This window comes from Mytilus californianus, unplaced genomic scaffold (genome assembly GCF_021869535.1).
Source record: "Mytilus californianus isolate M0D057914Y unplaced genomic scaffold, xbMytCali1.0.p SCAF_8, whole genome shotgun sequence".
In the NCBI taxonomy this organism is placed as follows: Eukaryota; Metazoa; Mollusca; class Bivalvia; order Mytilida; family Mytilidae; genus Mytilus; species Mytilus californianus.
The window spans coordinates 31,609,996-31,633,468 of record NW_026262734.1 but is presented as its reverse complement, the minus strand read 5'-3'; the positions used below and the strand labels follow the sequence as shown (position 1 = coordinate 31,633,468).

The window sequence follows — 23,473 nt, the reverse complement described above, 5'->3', positions numbered from 1 at the left end:
ATTTTGAAAAATTCAAATCTTTATTAACAGTTGATTTATAGAGCAAACACTTTGAAAAGTCGAACTCTGAACGGAACTAGACCGGTCTCGTCCATAGAGAAAACATATTTTGATACGCGTGCATCACTTGTATTGTGTTTCTACAAATCTGTCTTGCCTTCTTTTGACAATCATTAACAAAAACGATTATTTACCAATATTTCATTTGATATCAAAATAAGCTATTTACAAATATCTATAAAATATAAAAATGACGGATTATTTGAGTTTCCAAACTTCTGTGACAGCAATGTAAGAATGAAGAGTGATAACATTTACTCAATCAAAAGTTTAATTCTTAAAAAATTCCAAGAAAAAAAAAACATTTATAGAAAGTTCATTATGCTTTAGATAAAAACTCCTTTGTTTCTGCAATGTATCAAAATGTTTTATTTTTACGCTTTACAATTCAATCTCAATATGTAAAATATGGAAGAAGAAAGGTATGCATATTAATAAAAAGATAGATGAGATAGACTTCAATAGAGAAGAAACTGATCAACTAAGAAGAACTGAGGAGGACACAAAACGGCCTTCAACAAACGATAATGGTATTTTATATATGTCAAGCCCGTAATCACTTTGTTCATACAATTTTTGAATAGATTGTTATGTTCCTTGTTCAAATGCAATACATTTTTATTTGTCAGGAGAGAAGATATTGTTTGAAGTAAAATGAACAATTTTGAAATACTTTCTGACAGGCGATTGGGATTTTAATGTACCAATTGTTTACTACTTCTTGTAGACAAATGAATAGTTTTCACGCATCTCAGCTCATTTGACTCTTGCATGTAAAAGGAGGATGACAAATATTGACACATTTATACGTACTCCATCTTTCTGTGCTATCAATTATAAACTGAATATCAGGAACAACACAGATTTAAAATTTCAATTACAAATAAATGAATTAACTTTGTTAGATAGTTTTACTATTCATTTTTTTTACTTGAGTGGAAACCAAGCCTTCACACAAAATACGATGCGGACATGTTTAAAGTTTAAAGATTTTTTTGTGGATTGACTTTCATCTGTTGCTACTCGAGTTAATTTTTTAACCGCGTCGCGCGAAAATTTATTTCATTTTTGTACATTATATATATCCTGCATTTTGTGTTGCAGACAATGCATTTTCAGACTGTCTTATGCTATTCTATTGTTTTCAGTTCCTACTGAGCCAGGATATTCATTTTCAAAATCCTCCTGCCCACCCCTCGCCCGAAAATGAAATGGTTGTCCCCTTATGCGTACGTGTGGAAGGGATGATGTATAATGCACAGGAACATCCGTAGGGAATGGGGACGCTACTAGAACCCATACAACAACTCCATGTGGTCCGTAGGTGGATATTTACTTGGCTAAATTGATGTCACTATCCAGCATACTTTTACCAAGATCGATCTTAATTTCTCATCCTTCTCCCCTTTTGACTTTTCAAAATCTATGTACTAGTAGTGGATTTATTGTTTACTTGCTCCTGTCCTGAACATGCATTAAATGTTTATATAGAAGAAAATGGTAGTCCCCAAAGGGCGGGTGCATAATACGCAAAAACATCCATTGGGAATGGGAACGTTATTAGAACCCAAGCAATAACCCCAAGTGGTCCGTAGGTGGATATTCGATATATGAACATGCATTAAATGTTTATATAGAAGAAGATGAACACCAAACTCAGAAAAAGGTTCGAATAATGAAAGGATAAATAACGATTAATAAAAATCAACGAATCTAATATTGTACATAAAGTTATCACTGTGTAGCCTCACCACCGGATATAGGTACCACCGAAGCAGAGAAACAATGATAGCAAAAAGTACCTATTCTAATCTCCGTACAATAAACAACAATTTGCCGCTATTCGCCGTACAGTTTATCCTCTTTATTTACATAAATTTCTCTGAATAAAAAATAGTTTATTTCGGAAAACAGTGTTGTTCAAGCTTAAATGTGATATGCCTTTACTCTACCAAAACGTCAAATCAATAGTTGAAGAATAAATGTGTTTTTATCAAGTTTGAACTCGTCACATGCTTCGTTGAACAGGTACCACCCTATCCGATTCTGACGATTTGAAGAGAGAGACAGCCAATTAAGGATCAAATAGGTCTTAGATATTAGCTACATTATTAGGAATCACAATCACAAAACTTTACTTGTCAGCAAAACGTAGAATATATTAACAATAAGAAGAATTTGACCTTACCTGACTTCACATTTGTTTTTTCCACCGCTTCTGGGGTACCTATATCCGGTGGTGATGCTACATAGTGGTTATAAACTTTTAACATTAATTGAGCTCGTGTTAATTTTCTATTCAAAATTGCCAAATACAATAAATAATTCAGCTGACTTTTTTTTCTGACAATAGTTCTTTGTCTTATTAACTACTGTTTGATTCTTTGAGAACGTTACGTTTCTTTTGAAATTACCAAAAATCAAACTTCTTTCCAAACATGTCCACTGATATAAGTTTCAACTACCTTTACAAAAAGCAGACACACAAGTTCTGTCAAGATGAAACTATTATCTCATTTTATTTTTAAAATTTGATATTTCGTTTTTTAACCCATTGGAAAATAACGGAAAGCTGCATGAACGATCGAATGTACTAAATATCAGAGAATGTTTATGAAACAATGTTCATGTATATTAGATATTTGTATAAAAATCCTCTACAAATACACCTCATCAGAACAATTGGCAATAGTATTTTGACTTCGTACAGACACTTTAAATTGAAGTGGTGAATAAAACGGTTGTATAATGCGGTAAACCTCCCACCAGTATGACATTTATTTTAGATTAAATTAACCTCTTCGAGTCAATGCACCCACTCGCATGTGAATATTTATGACCTCGAGTCAAACGCAATTAACTATATTTCAATTAAATATCATTTTTTTTCTCAATTAAATCTCAATTATATTTATTTTGAAATGCATTACATGACAATGATATTGGCACTGTTATTATTTACATTTCAGTTACATATGTGCCGAGAACTATATTGACATAGGATTAAAATGTTAACTAGCTAGTATGATGTTTAAGATGAAATGTTATACAAGCATGAATTTAATTTCAAAATTTTATATTCTATTGTCCCATTTGATCAGTTTTTCTTCGATTTATGAGTTTTTAATGTCTCCTTAGTATCTTTCACCTCTTTGATACTGCAAATTTGATTAATAGGTTGATTAAATGCAAATTTTATCAAATGAAAACTTGGAATTAAACAAGCAAATGTACACTGGAACCTAACCTACAATACCTCACAAAGGCGATGAAAAGTAACTTAGTTGAAGAAATTTGTATTTTAGCAATATATTTCATTTCTTATGCCTAAATTAAATTATTTTTCCAACGAATTTGACACGATAATATTGCATTGTTGTACGATGTTTTCTTAGATCTTCAGTCAAATAAGTAGTTGCATTTTTCAGATATATCTACATGTATGTTTATCAGGAATTGTAAAATATACAATTAACCTTGATATAATACTGAAATTAGAATAGCTTTGGATTAAAACATAACTTAAATTAAACAATTTATAGCAATTGCTCACTTATGATAACCCAACTACAAGTATTCAGTAAACAGGAAGTTGAGTGATGAATGTGAAACACAGTATACCAAGTTCAAATGAGCACGATACAAGATTTCACGAAGCTATGAATAGTAGTTCCCGAGTAAAATAGAAACAAAACGGAGGAGATGTGTTAACTGTCATTGTTTGGCTTCATAAATTGCAAAACAGTAATTTTTCAAACCTTTCAATTTCGTGTTGACTGATAAATGAACAAATTATATATAATCTAGATACTTAAGTGTAGAAGGATCACTGTTGACCGATGTAACATCAATGCAATAAACATGTCGAAATTCGGCATATTTAACCTACTTGAAATGTTCAATTACTCATAGTTTTTGTGCAAATGAGATATGAGCCAATATCTTAACCAAAACTATTTAACACACATAAACATCTTTGTTAAATATTCTTTTTGGTTAAGCCAGCACTAAAATCAAAATAGCAATAACAACATTTCAAAATGAGATTATATTTGGTAGTTTTTTTGCAGGTTTGCGTTATTTTTGAAGGACTATGAAGCTCTTATGCAAAAATCTAAGACAAAGTAAACAAATATTGATATTGATACATGGCAGATTAATGACCGTTGAACATCTGAATGGTGTTATTTTGCAGATGTAAAATACTTTTTGCTTTTCAAATTGAAAAGGACCAAAAAGTGGTCTTTTTCACTCCTTCTCCTTTGAAACATATTGTTATGTGTACGAATTTATAAGTATTCAGAAAGAAAGTCGATTAGCGATGAATGTGAAAACGTTTCCCATGGTATAACATAATCAAACGAAGCTTACTTCCAAGGTCCAGGAAGCAATGATTTATAGTTCCAGAACAAATGCAACGATGATGTCATGCATGGTACGTAAGGAAGGATGAACAGTGACAAAGCAGTATATCCTTCGAATTGTCGATATAAGTTTATAACAAAATAGTATAACAATTTGCCATACCAGTGAATTCGATTTGGCATATCAATCAAAAGGTTGAGCTAAAGTAAAAGATAAAAATGTTCATAGCTTCTTTCTACATGATGTCAATTAAAGTGAGCTTATCTTCAATTTTCAGATATAGATCGTAATAAATCACGCAGGTCGCTGCTTCCATTTGGCTCATGAATAACTAACTGTTCAATGTTGACTTTAATAATTTCTTTCATGTTGGATCCTATGGATGCAGTAATCAGGAATTTGTCGTTCATATAGTCAGATGTGCCTTCTGATACCGCGTTAAACGAAAACATGTTTTGAAATGAAAGATGACCATGTGCAACTTTAACTATAACTTTGTTAGGTCTAAGGTGATTATCAAGCATAAATGGTACTGACCACATTATGTTTAAATAGCCATATTCAGCCAAGTTCTGAATTTGCCATGAAACGACGCCACCAGTTCCGTTCGCGGAATATGGAAATTTATGCGTAATCTATATGTAAAAAAAGATATGATAAAAGTAATGTTTTGGATTATAAATTCATTCTTTAATATACATGTTATAATACATTTAAAAGGTTAGCATCACGGTAAACGTAAATATAGAAGTGTATCAATTAACCACGCTTTGGGAAGTTTTGAAATTGCTAAACATTTTCTGTCTCCCGTATTAATGCATGTGCTATTTCATTAACAATAATCAATTATGTTTTAGAAGAGTATAACATGTGTACCTGCTCGTTTTAAAGTTAGTCGTATGACGTACAAAACTAGTGGTGTTCACCCATCAAATTTTTTTTTCTTTGTAAGGTTACAAGTTTCAATGTTTTATTACTAATTATGGATATGAATTAGAGATTTGATAGTGGAAATCATAAATTGTTTAATATATAATATATTTTTCTACCTTAAGTAATTAACATATAATAAAAACAACATTAAAAGTTTACCTACCATAAATCCCGCAGACATAGGTTCTATTTCTTTTGGTGATATCAATGTCATACCCCTTTCAAGTGTAACCTTTGGGGATGTAAATGTGTAGTTTGTCAAATTCATGACTTCAATTCCACAGACTACGACATATTCAATCTGTGCAATCATGTCATGCAAGTTTTTGGAGGCTAGACTCATTTGTTCCCTGTCCCAATAAAAACATGGGGGTGAATTTGACGTTAAAAAACATACAATACTATATAGTAAATAAATAATCCGTAAACTTTGTTTTTGCTCCTTTGTTTAAGTATTGAAGATCGAAAAAAAAAACCAATAATTATGAATCAGTTGACGTTTATATTTCATAAGTTTTAATTTTTAATTCAAATGCGTTCATCCCATAGACCATGTCGAAGTTAATCGCCTCGCTCGTCTCGATTGCTGGAGGTCATGGGTTCTATCCGCGACCGGGTCAAAACCAAGCCTTGAAAATAGACCGCTGCTTCTCTTAAAATTTAGGAGTAAGAGCAAAATTTTTGCGGCCCGTAGTCAGAAGAGTGTGTCGGGGTAATGTATTTCTGTGGACTGCAAACATATGAACTAGAATGTTAAAAATCCGGTTCAGCGGGTTTGTCTAGTACAAAGCAGGGTTCATATTCATAACTCATTTATCTGGTTTCGTTCTAAATATTTATTTTCTACTGGGCTTTCATCCATTCATTCATCCATCCAATGAAAGTTAAAATTGAGACTTCTACACTTATAAACAAACTTGTTTTGAAGAAAGCTTTGAATTGCAAACCTGTACTTGAATAAAGCAATTCTGTCTTTCGACAAACGCTCCCATATCATGCATAAGTGACATTGTTTGATTTTAAAGATCATTATTCAAATCATTTATTAACACAGGGCATAGTCATTAAAAATTCTGCCAAACATGGTTTATTAAAGGGGACATTTGGCGAATCTTCAATTTTTTGAAGTAAAGAGAGAGAGAGAGAGAAAGAGAGGAAATACCACATGGGAAATCGAAATTTGGAAAACTGAAGATTGTACTACACGAACCGCATTAAAAATCAGGAATGACCTCAAGTGCTCCAGAAAAGAATAATTTTATGCGCTTTTCTGAAAATATCTTCATCAGGAGTGGTCAAAGCCGAATATTTGAAAGCCAAAAAAAAAGGTTCAGCAGTCCCTGATCACCATGCGCATATCCACACTACTAATAGGAGCCGTATAGCAGTCGCAATCGAAATGATTCATGTTTTGTTTTGTTGGACCCGACGTAGTCATTGCATAGAAAAAGATCATTTAATGACATACAATTCCTTGATGAAACAATATGAGGAAATGAATGCTGGGTAGGAACATTGGCGGCATACTGCAAAAACAAGTTGAAATGGGGATGAATAAAGTTTATAAATCAAGTATTTCTAATCAATTCTTTCAACAGTAGAATTCACCTCAGTTTGTAAATACGAAAACCAAAATGTAAACATATCTTTGGTTTAACATAAATGCGTCTGCGGCCTTTCAAATTTATTTATTTTCGATATCTAATCGTTTGCATGTGCAGTTATTTTCACATCTTGTTCTCTTCGCGTATTTTCATTGCCATTATCTTTTTTGGTACACATTTGGAGCAGGATATGCTCACCCTACCGGAGCTTCTGAGATTACCCCTAGTTTTTATAGGGTTCGTGTTGCTCGGTTTTTAGTTTCATATGTTGTGTTTTGAATACTGCTGTTTGTCTTTTGGTCGTTTACCGTTTTTTTGTCATGTCGTTGTCAGTTTGTCGTCAAGTTATGAGTCTGGGTATCCCTTTGGTATCTTCCGCCTCATTTTTTTTTTATAGATTACTATTAAATGATTTGATTATTACAATTAACCAAAATTAGTTTGATCCATGAATGTAAGAGATATGTTGAAATATTTACTGAGTAGAACAGAAAAAGTCGCGTTTTTAAAAAGGAATATATCACTATGTTTATAAAATAAAAAAACCTGTTTTTTCCTACTCGCTTCTCAAGCTGTTTTCCGTCTTCATGCCATTGTCTCTTATCTGTGAATACTGCACCTTGGTTAATGCTTTCGCTGTAAAAGTATCAAAAATCTTGCATTGTCATTAGCTCAGTAATCATATTTACTCTGGTAGTTTTCTTTAGTACTATTCATTATAACGTTTTCTTGTGAACTCTTGGTACAAAGAGGAGAATATGCTATACATTCAAAACATTAGTGGTACCAATTTTACTGCACTAGATGGGAATTCCGGCAATTAATGTCTTTTTAGTGTTGCTCGAAGCCAAAGATTTGAAAGTCCAAAATCAAATACAAACATTGAAGTGCTGGTACAATCAATAAAGAGCTGCAACATGAGCTCATGATACGCCCGTCACTTTTTCAAAGAATAAAATTCCATAACTCCTCAATGTCATATTAGAAATTTATATAAAAAACTAAAGGGAGGTTATTTTAATAGATATAAACCAGTCACCAAAGTTTTATGAAAACTGCTCAAAGCACCTATGAGTTATTATCCGAAAACCGGAAAATTCCCCTTTTCTAATGAATAAAACCCCATAAGTCGAAAGGGAGCTCACATTAGTAGATATAAACAATTCACCAAAGTTTCAAGAAAACTGCTCTATGCACTTTTGAGTAATTGTCCGAAAACTGGAAAATTCCCCTTTTTTAATGAAAAAAAACCCATAACTCAGAAAGGAAAAAAACTAAAATTTATAAAAATCGAAAGGGAGCTCACGTCAATAGATATAAACAATTCACCAAAGTTTTTATGAATACTGCTGAAAGCACTTTTGAGTTATTGTCCGAAAACTGGAAAATCCCCCTTTTTTTAATGAAATGAAACACCATAACTCGGAAACGTAAAATTCTAAATTTGTAAAAATCGAAAGGGAGCTCACGTCAATAGATTTAAACAATTCACCAAAGTTTCATGCAAGTTGGTTAAAGCGTTTTTGAGTTAATGACCGACATGTTGACGATGGACGGACGGACGGACGGACAGACGGACAACGGTATACTATAATACGTCCCGTAAACGGGCGTATAAAAATGACAAAAGTTAATCAGTGTATGCAAGGAATGTTATGTTTGCCTTCGATTTTCCAATGAGTATTGTTTTTTGATATGGGATTTTAGAACCGAGTAGACGAAAGGCCGCATTTCTTCCTCATGTTTTATTACAGTATAAATGAATTCTAACTTTTTCTGGTGATTTTAAGATGTTGTTTTATCCTGAAATTCTGTCCACCTGCTTTACATATGTGATTGTTATTCAAATTGTAATTTCTATTTGTATGTTTAAATATAGCGATATTACTTTCGTATTTATACATAAACTGCCGCCTGCGCACAATATAGGAGCTGGTGCAAAGTGCCTTTGCATTTTGACAAGATCAAGATTAAGGTTCATTGTGCAGTTTCATAATTCCCCGTACTATGTAAATTTTAAACCAAATGCAATTAAGAAGTAGATACCAAGGGAAAATCAAACACCAAACTTTGATGTAAGAAAGTCTACATGGTTAAAATAATTTTGAGTCCTCAATAATCATCAACTTCGTACTCTGTTTTTTTTACACTTTGTTGATTTGATCGTCACTGATGAGTCGTTTGAAAACGAAACGCGCGTCTAGTAACAACATTTTAATCCTGGTATCTATGATGAATAAAGGCAACAGTAGTATACCGCTGTTCAATAGTCATCAATCGATTTAACTGAAAAACAATCCGGGTCACAAAACAAAACCGTGCGGAACACATCAACTATAAGAGGAAAACAAAGGAACGACAAAAACACTGAACTGCTACAAAAACAAACGCCAACATACATAGAAACGGACTATTTGATAACAACTGCCATATTCCTGACTTGACACAGGGCATTTTAAGAAAAAATGGTGGGTTTGAACCTGTTTTTATGGCTAGCCAAACCTCCCGCTTATACGGCAATGTTAAAAATACCGCTAAAATGAGAACATTACGTGACAGGAATACATTACAACTAAACGCAAGAACACTCAGGACAGATCCATACATAAATAAATAATATAATAGTACACTACAACATGTAAACCACAGAATAACAATGGACACCTCCTATTTACACAACAATAGAATTATAAACTGTGCGTCGCAAGAATGTATCAACGCCACAAAAAGTGACGTCACAGGTAAATTTCTAAAAAATTGATGAGTTTTTTTAAAAGAGAACAGCTAAACAGGAGTCCATAAAGTACCACACACAGATCTATAGATTTAACAATAGGAAACCCAGCAAAACCGGAAGTTAACTCGGGCAGGGTCACCTGCTTCACCGTAAACCCCTATCGTGTTGGTCATTTTAAAATTAGGAAGATTAAAATCAGTGATAATAATAAATTATATGAAAAAAGAAGATATCTGTTACTCAATTGAACAATATATACTATTCGTCCTTAAAAAATATTAAAACACCTTTCGTTTCTGTCTTTTTCTTTCTGTTTTCTGCGTCTTTTCTCGTCTTCAAGTCGTTGCATTTCTTCTATTCTTCTTTGCCTTTCGTCGTCCATTTTCTGTCTATCCCTTTCTAATCTTTGTCTCTCTTTGAACAATTCAGCTTCTGCATCTAAGTTTGCCTTTTTTTGCATTTCCAATCTTTTTTCTTCTTCAATTACATGCATCTATAAAACATGTATTTATTAAAGTTTATCTTTCTGTTGTTCTCTCTGAATATGTTTAAAATTATGTTTTATGGGAAAATGACGTAGTACTGAATTTTTTAGGATCTCCCTAATGCAAAATAAAGGCAACAGTAGTATACCGCTGTTCAATAGTCATAAATCGATTAAGCGAAAACAAATCCGGGTCACAAACTAAAACCGAGGGAAACACATCAACTATAAGAGGAAAACAACGGAACAACAGAAACACAAAGCTTTTATTCTTTTTACGGATTTGGCTTTACTTTTTGTTCTTAATGCTTGTATCAGCTCTTTAACGTTTGAATTCGGGTTTGGTACCGTAAATAAGACTTGCAACGTAACACTTCAGAGAGTCTGAATTAATCCCCGCGAAGAATATAAAGATTTTCATTTGCTGCAATATTCTTCCGTTTCAAATTATAAATTAAATATCTTCAGTAATTTTCGCAAGTGGACTACTGCATTGGAAAAAAAAAGTAAAATAACAAAAATACCATTCTCCGATGAAAATTCAAAACGGAAAGTCCCTTATCATATGGCGAATCAAAAGCTCAAACACATCAAACGAATGGAAAATAATTGTCAAATTCCTGACTTGGTACAGGAATAATTATACTTCTAATAAAAAGCTTACATCGAAATTAATCTATTTCAGGGTTAAAGGTTTTATTCTAGCATGTGCCATAAAAATAATACATGTATTCGTTAATTCAAAAGTTTTTATATGATATTGTAATATATCTATTTAATTAATTAAACTATATTTACTCTTTTGTTGAATTTACTCTTTTCTCTTTTCTCCTTTTTCTTTGCAGCTTTACGACGGTTTATCCTCTGCTTCCCTTTCTTTTTTCCTCAATTCTGCTTGTTCTCTTGCAAGTCTCTCCTTTTCTTCCCGTTCTTTTCTCTGTCGCTCGTCCTCGATCTCATCTAACCTAGCCTTATACATTTGATTGGTATAACACTGCCCATTGTTTGCTTTTGTAACACGACTGATAACATGCATGAGCTCCTGAACTTGAGAATCTCCCCCATCACCATTGCTGTCATTTTCAAAAGCCACACACCTGTCCCCATATTTTGAAAGAATGGGAAATGACTTAGTAGTAGAAGAAACATATTCACAAAACGTCTTCTCGGTTCTTTTCAAATTTTCACGGTGGGTGAACAGAAATATAATATGATCTTCAATTCCGCTACCAAATTGATCTTTAAATTTCTTCAATGTTGATTTGTCTTCCTGTGATATTCTCCCTACTGCTGTGACAAGTAATATCACATGGGGTCCTGGTAATGTCATTTGTATGAATCTTGCAATTTCTGTCTGTGTGTCTTTTATTTTTGCATTTGGATCAAATAAACCCGGTGTATCCACTACTGTTACTTTTTTACCCGATATTACTGTCGTCTGTGATTGACACAACTGTGTGACTGATTCTGCCATCATATCTGTTTTAAACCTTTTCTCTCTAAATATATTGTTGGCAGTCTCACTTTTCCCAGAACCAGATTTTCCAATTAAAACTATCCTGATATCATCCTTTGAGATCCTCATATGTTTCATGCTTTATTAGAAATAAAAATAAATAAAAGTATACTTATGTTTTGTTTTTGCACGCTTCACTGAGATTGTCGGGCTAAATTATGACAGTACATGCTTGATTTCTTTGCCAGATTTATTTCATCGATGTTGCTCCATGGATTTGTTCTTCAATTCACATGTTTGGCGTGATCGTCAATTTACAAAGAATTCCGCTAAAACCGATGCTAGGGGCCATCTTAAACTTGCAGTGAAGTGAGAGTTTTTGCTCCGTGTTGAAGGTCTAACTTTGACTTTTAGATGAAGAACACCAACAAAAGCACTGTTTCTGTGCTTTTTGTGCTTTTTGTGTTTTTTGTTGTGCATGAATTGTATTTTTGTCATGGGTGGATACCCTATGTCCTTTCTTTTCTATTAGTTTAAGCTATACAATGTCATTTTTTTTTTTTTTATTTTGACAAATATGTAAATGTTGAGATAGAACAACCACTATTGTTATGAAAACCACTGCATTATATTTATTCACAAATGACAAAGTCTGTGTAACCAAAGTATTGCAATTGCTATTTAACATCAGAGATAACTGAATTAGCCTCATTAACTTGTACCATGTATCACTCAAATGTGATTTTTGTGATAAGTTTATTTACATTCCAATGTCTCTTTGTTGCAGGACCAATGAGCAATTTATTTTGTTATTCTTGATAGAGGGTTGCTACTTACAAGGAAGATAGCGAAACAAGGGTTCCGTGTAATAAATTTGAAGTCATCTCTACGAATGTTTTACGGACGCCAAAACGAATTAGTTAAACATGGAACATTTGTTTCGCAGATGACCACAGGTATGTTCCAAATGTCGTAACCACAGTTACAACCTTTTTTCTGTGACATCACCGAAAAGGACTTATCAATGGATGTTTACTTGCATTCGACAGACGTCACGTGAAAACTATATCAGGGTGAGGAAATGAATGCTGGGCATGAACATTAGCGGAATATTTATGTGCATGTGCAGATAATGTTCACATCTTGTTCTCTTCGCGTATTCTCATTGCTGTGTTTTGCACATGGGTGCCACGTGTAGAGCAGGCACTGCTCATCCTCCTACGCCCTTGAATTTACCCCCGGTTTTGGTTTGGGTTCGTGATGATCATTCTTTTCTCTTTGTTGTGTTTTGGGGACTGTTGTTGGTCTTTTTTCATCGTTTTTGTTGTTGTTTTGCCTTGACATTTCCAGTTTGTCCCCTTGGTATCATCTGCCTCTTTTTTAATACAAATATCTGGATAATTTCTTTATTGACCGTTTCATAAGTTGAACCTTTTGCAATTGCGATTCAGCTGAAGCCGCGGTCGAATCAGGTGAAAAATTTTAGAAATGTTCGTACTTACTAGGCCTCCTGAGCACTCCTTATTTCTTTACTTGAAGCCATGATGATATGCTTTTTTTCAAATTTGATTACCTCAAGGAAAATCTGCAAATGTATTATTTGAATAGGGTAAATGTCTAAGCTTTTGATGTATGTACAGCATATAATTAAAAATCAACTAATGATTTGAGGAGTCGAATGAGTATGTAAGACATATGTTACAGATTTAATCATCTTTAGTATGTCAGTAGAAATATACGCATAGGAGACAATACAAAAACACGTTTAGGGAAATAGATGTAAGTTTAGAAAATTTTCAATAAACTCCCTCCCTCAGGCAAAGGTCCTTTTTTGGTCATTTAGCTTTTCATCTAGATCTGTTTCTGGTCTTACACATCATTGGCTTACTAATATTCGGCTTTGACGCATGAAAAATATAAAGTGTTGTTTTCATTTTTTACAGTACTGGGTCGATACTATTAATGGTGGACTCAGTAGTCAGTACCTAGGTACTGACATGATTTATAACAAACCTTTCTAAAATTGTCCGTTTATAAATTTATAAATTATTAAGAAACTAAAGTCTCAATTCCCTCTGACAAAGTTGACGTAAGATGGATTTGGCTATTATTTAAAGCCCTTTCAGGTCATATTGCTCTTCAACTGATTCGGGCATTTTAAAATTTACATCCTTGGTTTTCAAATATTCCACCTTGAGCGTTCCTGATGAAGGTAAATCCAGAAATGAGCTTCGGAAGCATGAAATTTATACATTGTTTTTTTTTTTCCTTTATTAGGTCTTCCCACCTTTCCGTGGAAAGACCTATTGGTTTTCTTCTGATTATTTTTTTTTTCTTCCGCCTTATTTTTTTCTTGCGGTGTATTTTTGTTTCAAAAGATGTCGCTTAGTTTTTTGGTATATGATATCATACAGTCTATACGCTTTTGAAACTGACCCTGTTTAACCGAACACTTTTCTTTGTAAGAGTTATCTCCCCAAACACTGTTTTTCTTGTTATGAGATCTCCTCCGCAACCGTAAAAGAAAGCGACAAATTTATTTTTCCAAATTGCTCGTTATATCCTCAGGATGTTAGGTTTTATTTTGACCGAAGCCGTATAGAGATTCCATATGAGAGTTATTTCCCCTTTTGTATTTGATATAAGTGAAATGTATTTTTAACTGGAAAACCATAAGTGATAGAGGCCTAGGGTCTTTTGATATGAGGTCCTTGGTCCAAAAAAATGAAAATGAGGTCAAGGTCAAAGGTCAAGGTCATGTTCAAAATTTTGATTTTGGCTTGTTATCTCTTATTTTTAGAAATCATATAAGATATCGACAAAATATTTTCACACAATTGTTAGTTGCGACATGTCGTAACACGTAAATTTTAGTTGAAAGGGTACGTAGACATTTGATGCGAGTTTTCCCCCTTTTATATCTAATATTAGTCGTATGGTAATAGAACTCATAAACAATATAAAGTAGAGGCCTAGAGTCTTTTGATTTGTGGTCCTTGGTTTATGACCTTGAAATTGAGCTCAAGGTCATAGGTAAATTTAACGTTCTAGATTTTGACCTTTGCTTTTACCTCATATGTATACATGATAAAGCCAAGGGACTTTTTGCATTAGGTTGCAAGCAATGTGACATTGAAAAAGTCAACCGGAAGTGACCTTTTGTAAACCGGAAGTAGCTATTTTTTGTACTAAGTTAATGTAAAAGTATATAGAACCATATATTTTTGGAATCAGTGTCAAGTAAACTATCAAACAATACCGGAAGTAAAAAATTATCTCCCCTATTTATATCTTTTTGTATAAAAAAACATATATTTTTGGAATCAGCGTACAATAAGCTGTCATTTGATGCGGAAATTGACATTTAAAACAAAATTTTAATATTTTCATATCAAAATAGATCCTTACTGGTGGAAAGACCTTCAATTGTTCTCTGAACAATTGGTTTTTAATTATGTTTAAAATGCAAAAAAATTATAATGAAATACAATTTAATGTAATGTGTAGTGAATATAGGACGAAGAAAAGTACTGCCGATACTAATTTCGAAATTCCTCCATATGATTCCACTGATACATACTAAAAAAGGTATATACAAAGATAAGTTCCTTGCAGTATTATTATTATTATTATTATTATTTTGTTATAATCTTACCTTCAGTTCTATTGTGGGTTGAACTTTACTCCTTGTAAATAAAACGACGAGAAAGATAATTCATAATGTCAATAGGACCTTGTACAATAACTGATATCGAATTCTTTCAGAAAGTATATTTGCTTCGTTAAATGAATTAAGATTTTCTCAAATACCGGTTCGAAAAAAGAATAGCTCTGAATATTGTAACACAATACTTGACATAACTTTCGGAGAACACGGCCTACACTCATAACTTTACTTTTTACTACTTAAGAACAATAAACAATATATCCATCAAATAATCTAGTTTTCAGTTAAGTCAATATCCTAAATATTGTCAAAGTTATATCTGCTATAAATTTTACCTTAGAAAAGTTTTTAAAAATATTTATCGATTTTTCTATAAGAAGAATAACTGAAAATGTATATGTCATATTATATTATTGTTTTTCCTTTTGCAATTGTAATTTGTATTGCATTCTTCGTGTTTTTATTTATTTTATATTTAAAAACTTTGGCTTCTTCAAATTACAGGTGTCAGTTTAATCACGACATGCCTCTTCATCGACATCAATGCCATACATACGTTCATAGGCATTGTTCGCAAGCTAGTTTTCTCTACGATATAAAGGTCCAGTGCCTACTCTGACAGAAGTCGTTCTTTTGTCGAGAAACAAAAAAAACAAAAATTACATGTATGTTTAAAACTAGCTCGGCAGCATGCCAAAAAGACAGTGAATATTTATTACAGCACATTTGTATGAATGATTTTTTAGATAAATCCAATTTAAGATATATGAAGTATATTTAAGGTGTAAACAAAAAGTCTTCTAACTTAGCTGTACTAGGAGAGCTTGGTAGATTCCCTTTATATTTTTCAGTTGTATTATCAATGTTGAAATATTGGTTTAGAATAAAAAATATGAAAGATGGTTTACTGTATGATACCTATATGTGTAACAAAAACATGTTTACTAATAATATTGAATGCTGGTATTCATCCATACATTACATTTTTAAAAATCTGAATGTTCATAATTTGGAGGTAAAGCTTTACTTTTTTATCAAGTCAGTTACACAAAAACTTTGTAAAAGTTTTGTAAAATGTTGGAACACAAAAAGAACAGATACAAAAAGTAGTAAATTAAATACTTATTTCAACCTAAAAACTTGTTTTTCTAAAGAAATGTATCTATCTTTAAACAATTTTCAATTGAGAAGTGCCATATTTAAAATCAGAATCAGTGCCCATGATCTCAAAATAGAAAGAGACAGGTATAAAACTTTATATATAGAAAGAGATCAAAGGCTTTGTAAGAAATGCACCCTTAATTTGGTTGAAGATGAACAACATTTTATTATTAGTTGTCCAACATACAAAGATGATAGGGAGATATTTTTCAAGGAGATAAACAGTATTTGTCCTAATTTTTCATATCTCTCAAATGAGGCAAAATTTGTTTGGTTATTTACTAATGAAAATTTGTCTGTCCTTAAATATTTAGGGAACTATATTATTAAATGTCTAGATGTTAGACGAAATGTAAATTAATATATGTAATAACAATGATAATTGTAATGATTTTATGGTTCTGGTCCTGCCTGGAATTAAATGTACATGACTTATATAAAATGAAGAATGTATGTAGCTCTATCATGATAACATCTATCTGAACTTTTAATATTTCATTTCAATGTAAAAAATGTGTTTATGTTACAAATCACAATGTATTGTTTTGTGTGTATACATGTCATGCTGCCCATCAAGGGCCCTTGATAGGAATAATAAATATTCTTATTCTTATTCTTATATAGACACAACAGGCAACACCATTATGCATTATATAGCATAAATTCAAACACACAACAAGTGTATTTTTTAGATATGTATATAAATTAGAGCAACATTACTTTACCGATGTTGAGATCCCATACATCCACAACTTGAGAAGATACAAATCAAGGAAGGAAAACTAAAACCGAGCCCATCGCAGCCCGACCAGTTATGTCGACAGGATAGTGTGTCCTGGTCTATGCTATAAATTCATGCAATGTGTAAGAGATACATTTCCTGGTAAAATATGTCCGGGTGGACACATATTACTGGTATAAAAAGTCCATGGTTATAGAATTTACTAGTATTTTTAGTCCGATGTTAGTAATTTTTGTCCCCAGACTAATTTTCCTAGGAAATCATGTCCATGTCATTACTATTCCTAGGTAAAAACATCCATGTCCTTATTTTTTTATAGAAAAAATATTAATGAATCAAATTATTTACATTTAAACAATAGAAATTTAAATGTTATGTTTTAATATTGTTTAAGAGTTGTGTATTTATATTTTTAATAAAATGCATGTCCCCAGACTAATTTTCCTAGGAAATCATGTCCATGTCATTAATATTTCTAGGTAAAAACGTCTAAAAGGTAAATATAAATGTAATGTTTTAATATTGTTTAAGAGTTGTGTATCAATTTTTTTGATAAAATTTATATCCCAAGACTAATTTTCCTAGGAAATCATGTCCATGTTATTAATATTCCTAGGTAAAAACGTCCATGTCCTTTATTTTAAAAAGAAAATTTTAATGAAACAAATTATTTACATATAAACAATGGAAATTTAATTTTTATGTTTTAATATTGTTAAAGAGTTGTGCATAAATATTTTGATACAATTCAAATCCCCAGACTAATTTTCCTAGGAAATCATGTCCATGTTATTAATATTTCTAGGTAAAAACGTCCATGTCCTTTATTTTGATAGGGAAAAAAAATGAAACTTTCCATCCTAAACTAAGAAAATATGTGTTTTTTTTTTTATTTTCAATAATTTTTATAATACAATGAAAATTACTAGAAAAACAACTCTTAGGACAATTTTTCCTAGGAAAATAAATGCCAGACATATTTTACTAGCTTTGGACTTATTTTCCTAGGAAAATTTGTCCTAGGACTTACATTCCTAGTAAAATAATGGTCATGGACTTGATTAACTAGGAATAAAAGTCTGGCGGACAAATTTTACTACCGGACCAAATTTACTGTTCGGTGTGAGCCAATGCTCCGTGTTGAAGGCCGTACCTTGACCTATAATGGTTTACTTTTATAAATTGTAACTTGGATGGAGAGTTGTCTCATTGGCACTCATACCACACCTTCCTATATCTTTGTTACAATCACCCGCCGTACGAATCGGCGTTCCTAGTGAAGGTTAATCAAGAAAAGCGCTTCGGGGCACGACGGAACTTACAAAGTGTTTATTTTATTTACTAGCGCTGCTAATGGACTGTTAGTCCAGGAGGGTATCATCAGCTCTGTAGTCAATCTTTTCGGTACTTCGATACTTATTTTAATTTCCCTGTTCATAAATTATGAAGTTATTAAGAAAGTAAGGTTCCAACTGCATCAGGCAAAGTTGACCTTGGATGAATTTAGCTATTCTGTTAAAGTTCATTTTTGGTCGTTCTTTTGTCGAGAAACAAAAAAAACAAAAATTACATGTATGTTTAAAACTAGCTCTGCAGCATGTCAAAAAGACAGTGAATATTTATTACAGCACATTTGTATGAATGATTTTTTAGATAAATCCAATTTAAGATATATGAAGTATATTTAAGGTGTAAACAAAAAGTCTTCTAACTTAGCTGTACTAGGAGAGCTTGGTAGATTCCCTTTATATTTTTCAGTTGTATTATCAATGTTGAAATATTGGTTTAGAATAAAAAATATGAAAGATGGTTTACTGTATGATACCTATATGTGTAACAAAAACATGTTTACTAATAATATTGAATGCTGGTATTCATCCATACATTACATTTTTAAAAATCTGAATGTTCATAATTTGGAGGTAAAGCTTTACTTTTTTATCAAGTCAGTTACACAAAAACTTTGTAAAAGTTTTGTAAAATGTTGGAACACAAAAAGAACAGATACAAAAAGTAGTAAATTAAATACTTATTTCAACCTAAAAACTTGTTTTTCTAAAGAAATGTATCTATCTTTAAACAATTTTCAATTGAGAAGTGCCATATTTAAAATCAGAATCAGTGCCCATGATCTCAAAATAGAAAGAGACAGGTATAAAACTTTATATATAGAAAGAGATCAAAGGCTTTGTAAGAAATGCACCCTTAATTTGGTTGAAGATGAACAACATTTTATTATTAGTTGTCCAACATACAAAGATGATAGGGAGATATTTTTCAAGGAGATAAACAGTATTTGTCCTAATTTTTCATATCTCTCAAATGAGGCAAAATTTGTTTGGTTATTTACTAATGAAAATTTGTCTGTCCTTAAATATTTAGGGAACTATATTATTAAATGTCTAGATGTTAGACGAAATGTAAATTAATATATGTAATAACAATGATAATTGTAATGATTTTATGGTTCTGGTCCTGCCTGGAATTAAATGTACATGACTTATATAAAATGAAGAATGTATGTAGCTCTATCATGATAACATCTATCTGAACTTTTAATATTTCATTTCAATGTAAAAAATGTGTTTATGTTACAAATCACAATGTATTGTTTTGTGTGTATACATGTCATGCTGCCCATCAAGGGCCCTTGATTGGAATAATAAATATTCTTATTCTTATTCTTATATAGACACAACAGGCAACACCATTATGCATTATATAGCATAAATTCAAACACACAACAAGTGTATTTTTTAGATATGTATATAAATTAGAGCAACATTACTTTACCGATGTTGAGATCCCATACATCCACAACTTGAGAAGATACAAATCAAGGAAGGAAAACTAAAACCGAGCCCATCGCAGCCCGACCAGTTATGTCGACAGGATAGTGTGTCCTGGTCTATGCTATAAATTCATGCAATGTGTAAGAGATACATTTCCTGGTAAAATATGTCCGGGTGGACACATATTACTGGTATAAAAAGTCCATGGTTATAGAATTTACTAGTATTTTTAGTCCGATGTTAGTAATTTTTGTCCCCAGACTAATTTTCCTAGGAAATCATGTCCATGTCATTACTATTCCTAGGTAAAAACATCCATGTCCTTATTTTTTTATAGAAAAAATATTAATGAATCAAATTATTTACATTTAAACAATAGAAATTTAAATGTTATGTTTTAATATTGTTTAAGAGTTGTGTATTTATATTTTTAATAAAATGCATGTCCCCAGACTAATTTTCCTAGGAAATCATGTCCATGTCATTAATATTTCTAGGTAAAAACGTCTAAAAGGTAAATATAAATGTAATGTTTTAATATTGTTTAAGAGTTGTGTATCAATTTTTTTGATAAAATTTATATCCCAAGACTAATTTTCCTAGGAAATCATGTCCATGTTATTAATATTCCTAGGTAAAAACGTCCATGTCCTTTATTTTAAAAGGAAAATTTTAATGAAACAAATTATTTACATATAAACAATGGAAATTTAATTTTTATGTTTTAATATTGTTAAAGAGTTGTGCATAAATATTTTGATACAATTCAAATCCCCAGACTAATTTTCCTAGGAAATCATGTCCATGTTATTAATATTTCTAGGTAAAAACGTCCATGTCCTTTATTTTGATAGGGAAAAAAAATGAAACTTTCCATCCTAAACTAAGAAAATATGTGTTTTTTTTTTTATTTTCAATAATTTTTATAATACAATGAAAATTACTAGAAAAACAACTCTTAGGACAATTTTTCCTAGGAAAATAAATGCCAGACATATTTTACTAGCTTTGGACTTATTTTCCTAGGAAAATTTGTCCTAGGACTTACATTCCTAGTAAAATAATGGTCATGGACTTGATTAACTAGGAATAAAAGTCTGGCGGACAAATTTTACTACCGGACCAAATTTACTGTTCGGTGTGAGCCAATGCTCCGTGTTGAAGGCCGTACCTTGACCTATAATGGTTTACTTTTATAAATTGTAACTTGGATGGAGAGTTGTCTCATTGGCACTCATACCACACCTTCCTATATCTTTGTTACAATCACCCGCCGTACGAATCGGCGTTCCTAGTGAAGGTTAATCAAGAAAAGCGCTTCGGGGCACGACGGAACTTACAAAGTGTTTATTTTATTTACTAGCGCTGCTAATGGACTGTTAGTCCAGGAGGGTATCATCAGCTCTGTAGTCAATCTTTTCGGTACTTCGATACTTATTTTAATTTCCCTGTTCATAAATTATGAAGTTATTAAGAAAGTAAGGTTCCAACTGCATCAGGCAAAGTTGACCTTGGATGAATTTAGCTATTCTGTTAAAGTTCATTTTTGGTCATAAAGCTCCTAACGTTGCAGCATATTTACACATCGCTGGCTTTCAAATGTTTAGGTTTTAGCGTTCTTGATGAAGGTAAATCCAGAAAAGCGCTTCGGACGGACGAAGTTTATACAGTGCTTATCTTAATTAGTCCGTCCAACTGTCACAACATTGAAAAGGACGCTATCGGTACAGACCAGACGACACTTCTGGCCTTTCGGTCATAAAACTTTACTCAGTACTTAAGAGTACAATATTTGTACTCGAAACGTAAAATCCGCCAGAATTTTGATTGGTTGATGTCTGAGTACGAAAACTGTACTCGAAAGTACGCCAAATCCGTAGGGAACAATATGCAAATAAATTAACTTTTACAGAGAGCAAATGGAGAATTCTGACTCAGAAAAAAATCATAGATTAATCAGACGGAATATAACTAGGATAAATCGTAATACTCAGGCTTCATATATCTCGTCCAACAATCAAAATGTGTATAAGACTGCATGAAGATCAAACGCGATGCTTTGTGCAGTACTTTGATTGATTGATTAATGTTTAACGCCAATTTCAACACTATTGTGCTATTTCGTGGCGGTCAGTTTTTATTGGTGGAGGAAGCCAGAGTGTCCGGAGAGAACCACCAACCTTCGGTAGGAAAACTAATACTCCTAGTTAATTAAGATTGAAGTCGAGAGCACCTGCCTCGTGCGGGATTCGAACTCACAACCTTAGTGTTAACAGGCTAGTGATACAGTATTTCGACTTCTAAGACCACTCGGTCACCGAGGCCCCCGCAGTACATTGAAGATCTGGTCACGCCTAAGAATAACAATTATGATAATGAGTTTCAAGATCCCTGTAATGTGTGTCATTCTCTTTTTCAACAATTATACGAGGAAGAAACCTACTAGAACCTAGCTGCAATGACATCAAACGAAGTCTCCACAACATAAGAAAGCTCAACTTTAGAAATGCAGCAGATGAACTTAATTCTGAACATTCAAAACATGTTCCTTATTCGGTTACAACTTTTCTTATCAAATCTCTATGCGAAGGCATCATCTTACCAACTCTTGGTACTAACTACATGCAATCTACCCTACAAAGCAAAAGCTGAAACTAAGCATATAACATTAGATCCGCAAAAAGGCTCTTGACGTAGTGGACCATTTAATATAATGCTTTATATAGACACATTTAATGAATGTATCCCAAATAGCTCATTGTGCAGTGGCGGATCCAAAAGGGGGGCCGGGATTTTTTTTTTACGATCAATGCTTTTGAATTGGGACATTTTATCCTGGGTTGGAACCCCCCTTTTGAAATGGCTGGATCCGCCCCTGTTGTGGTCAGTAATAAAATACTTCTATTCTGGATTAACATCAAACCTATAGTCAATATAGAACTTGACTTCATTGAAGTGAAATTTGAAATTTGAAAATGTAATTACAATTTGAATGCTTCTATTTGTAATTGTAAAATACGGTTGTAAAAGCGTTGAACATGTCACATTTCTAGAATGAATCTTCTGCGTTTCATATAAATATGCCAGTTTCGGTCAACGCTTTTACACCTCTGTTAAATTGAAAAAAAAAGAATATAATTCTTAAATAAATTGTAAGGACTTAAACAAGTAAAATGTAGAACTTTTCTTTTTCAATCTTTTCCCTTTTACTTATACCAGAAACATCTTTGACTTATATATGTCTCTGTCTCTGCTTATACCAATTTGTAAATTTTCCAAAACATTATTTTTATAATTAAACTCAGAAATATTCGTTGCTTTCTATGACAATTTTCTTTATAAAAATTAGAAGAAGAACCTTCTTTGTTTACTTTCAAATTTTGGCTTTAAAGAATTCATGTGTTCAACCAGAGACATATTGTAGTATATGTCTCTGGTTCAACATAATGTTATTTTTTTACGTTTTTTTTAA

At 32.2% G+C, this 23,473-nt stretch overlaps 1 protein-coding gene across 7 annotated transcripts; it reads right to left on the bottom strand.

Annotated features, from left to right (window-relative positions):
• Positions 1-2,347: 2,347 nt before the first annotated feature.
• Positions 2,348-20,083, bottom strand: LOC127710487 (GTPase IMAP family member 4-like). 7 transcript variants are annotated; one of them, XM_052216370.1, is made up of 7 exons: positions 19,998-20,083; positions 13,142-13,224; positions 10,982-11,778; positions 9,987-10,192; positions 7,509-7,598; positions 5,522-5,708; positions 2,348-5,060 (listed from the first exon to the last, which is right to left on the bottom strand). In XM_052216370.1, exons 4-7 carry the CDS (start codon positions 10,190-10,192, stop codon positions 4,692-4,694), a joined length of 852 nt encoding a protein of 283 aa, XP_052072330.1. In that variant the 5' UTR covers positions 10,982-11,778; positions 13,142-13,224; positions 19,998-20,083; the 3' UTR covers positions 2,348-4,691. The 7 variants fall into 7 exon arrangements, with proteins under 7 accessions (XP_052072330.1, XP_052072329.1, XP_052072331.1 ...); XM_052216369.1 differs by having other exon boundaries at positions 20,003-20,083; XM_052216371.1 differs by lacking the exon at positions 19,998-20,083 and adding an exon at positions 17,188-17,273.
• Positions 20,084-23,473: the final 3,390 nt, after the last annotated feature.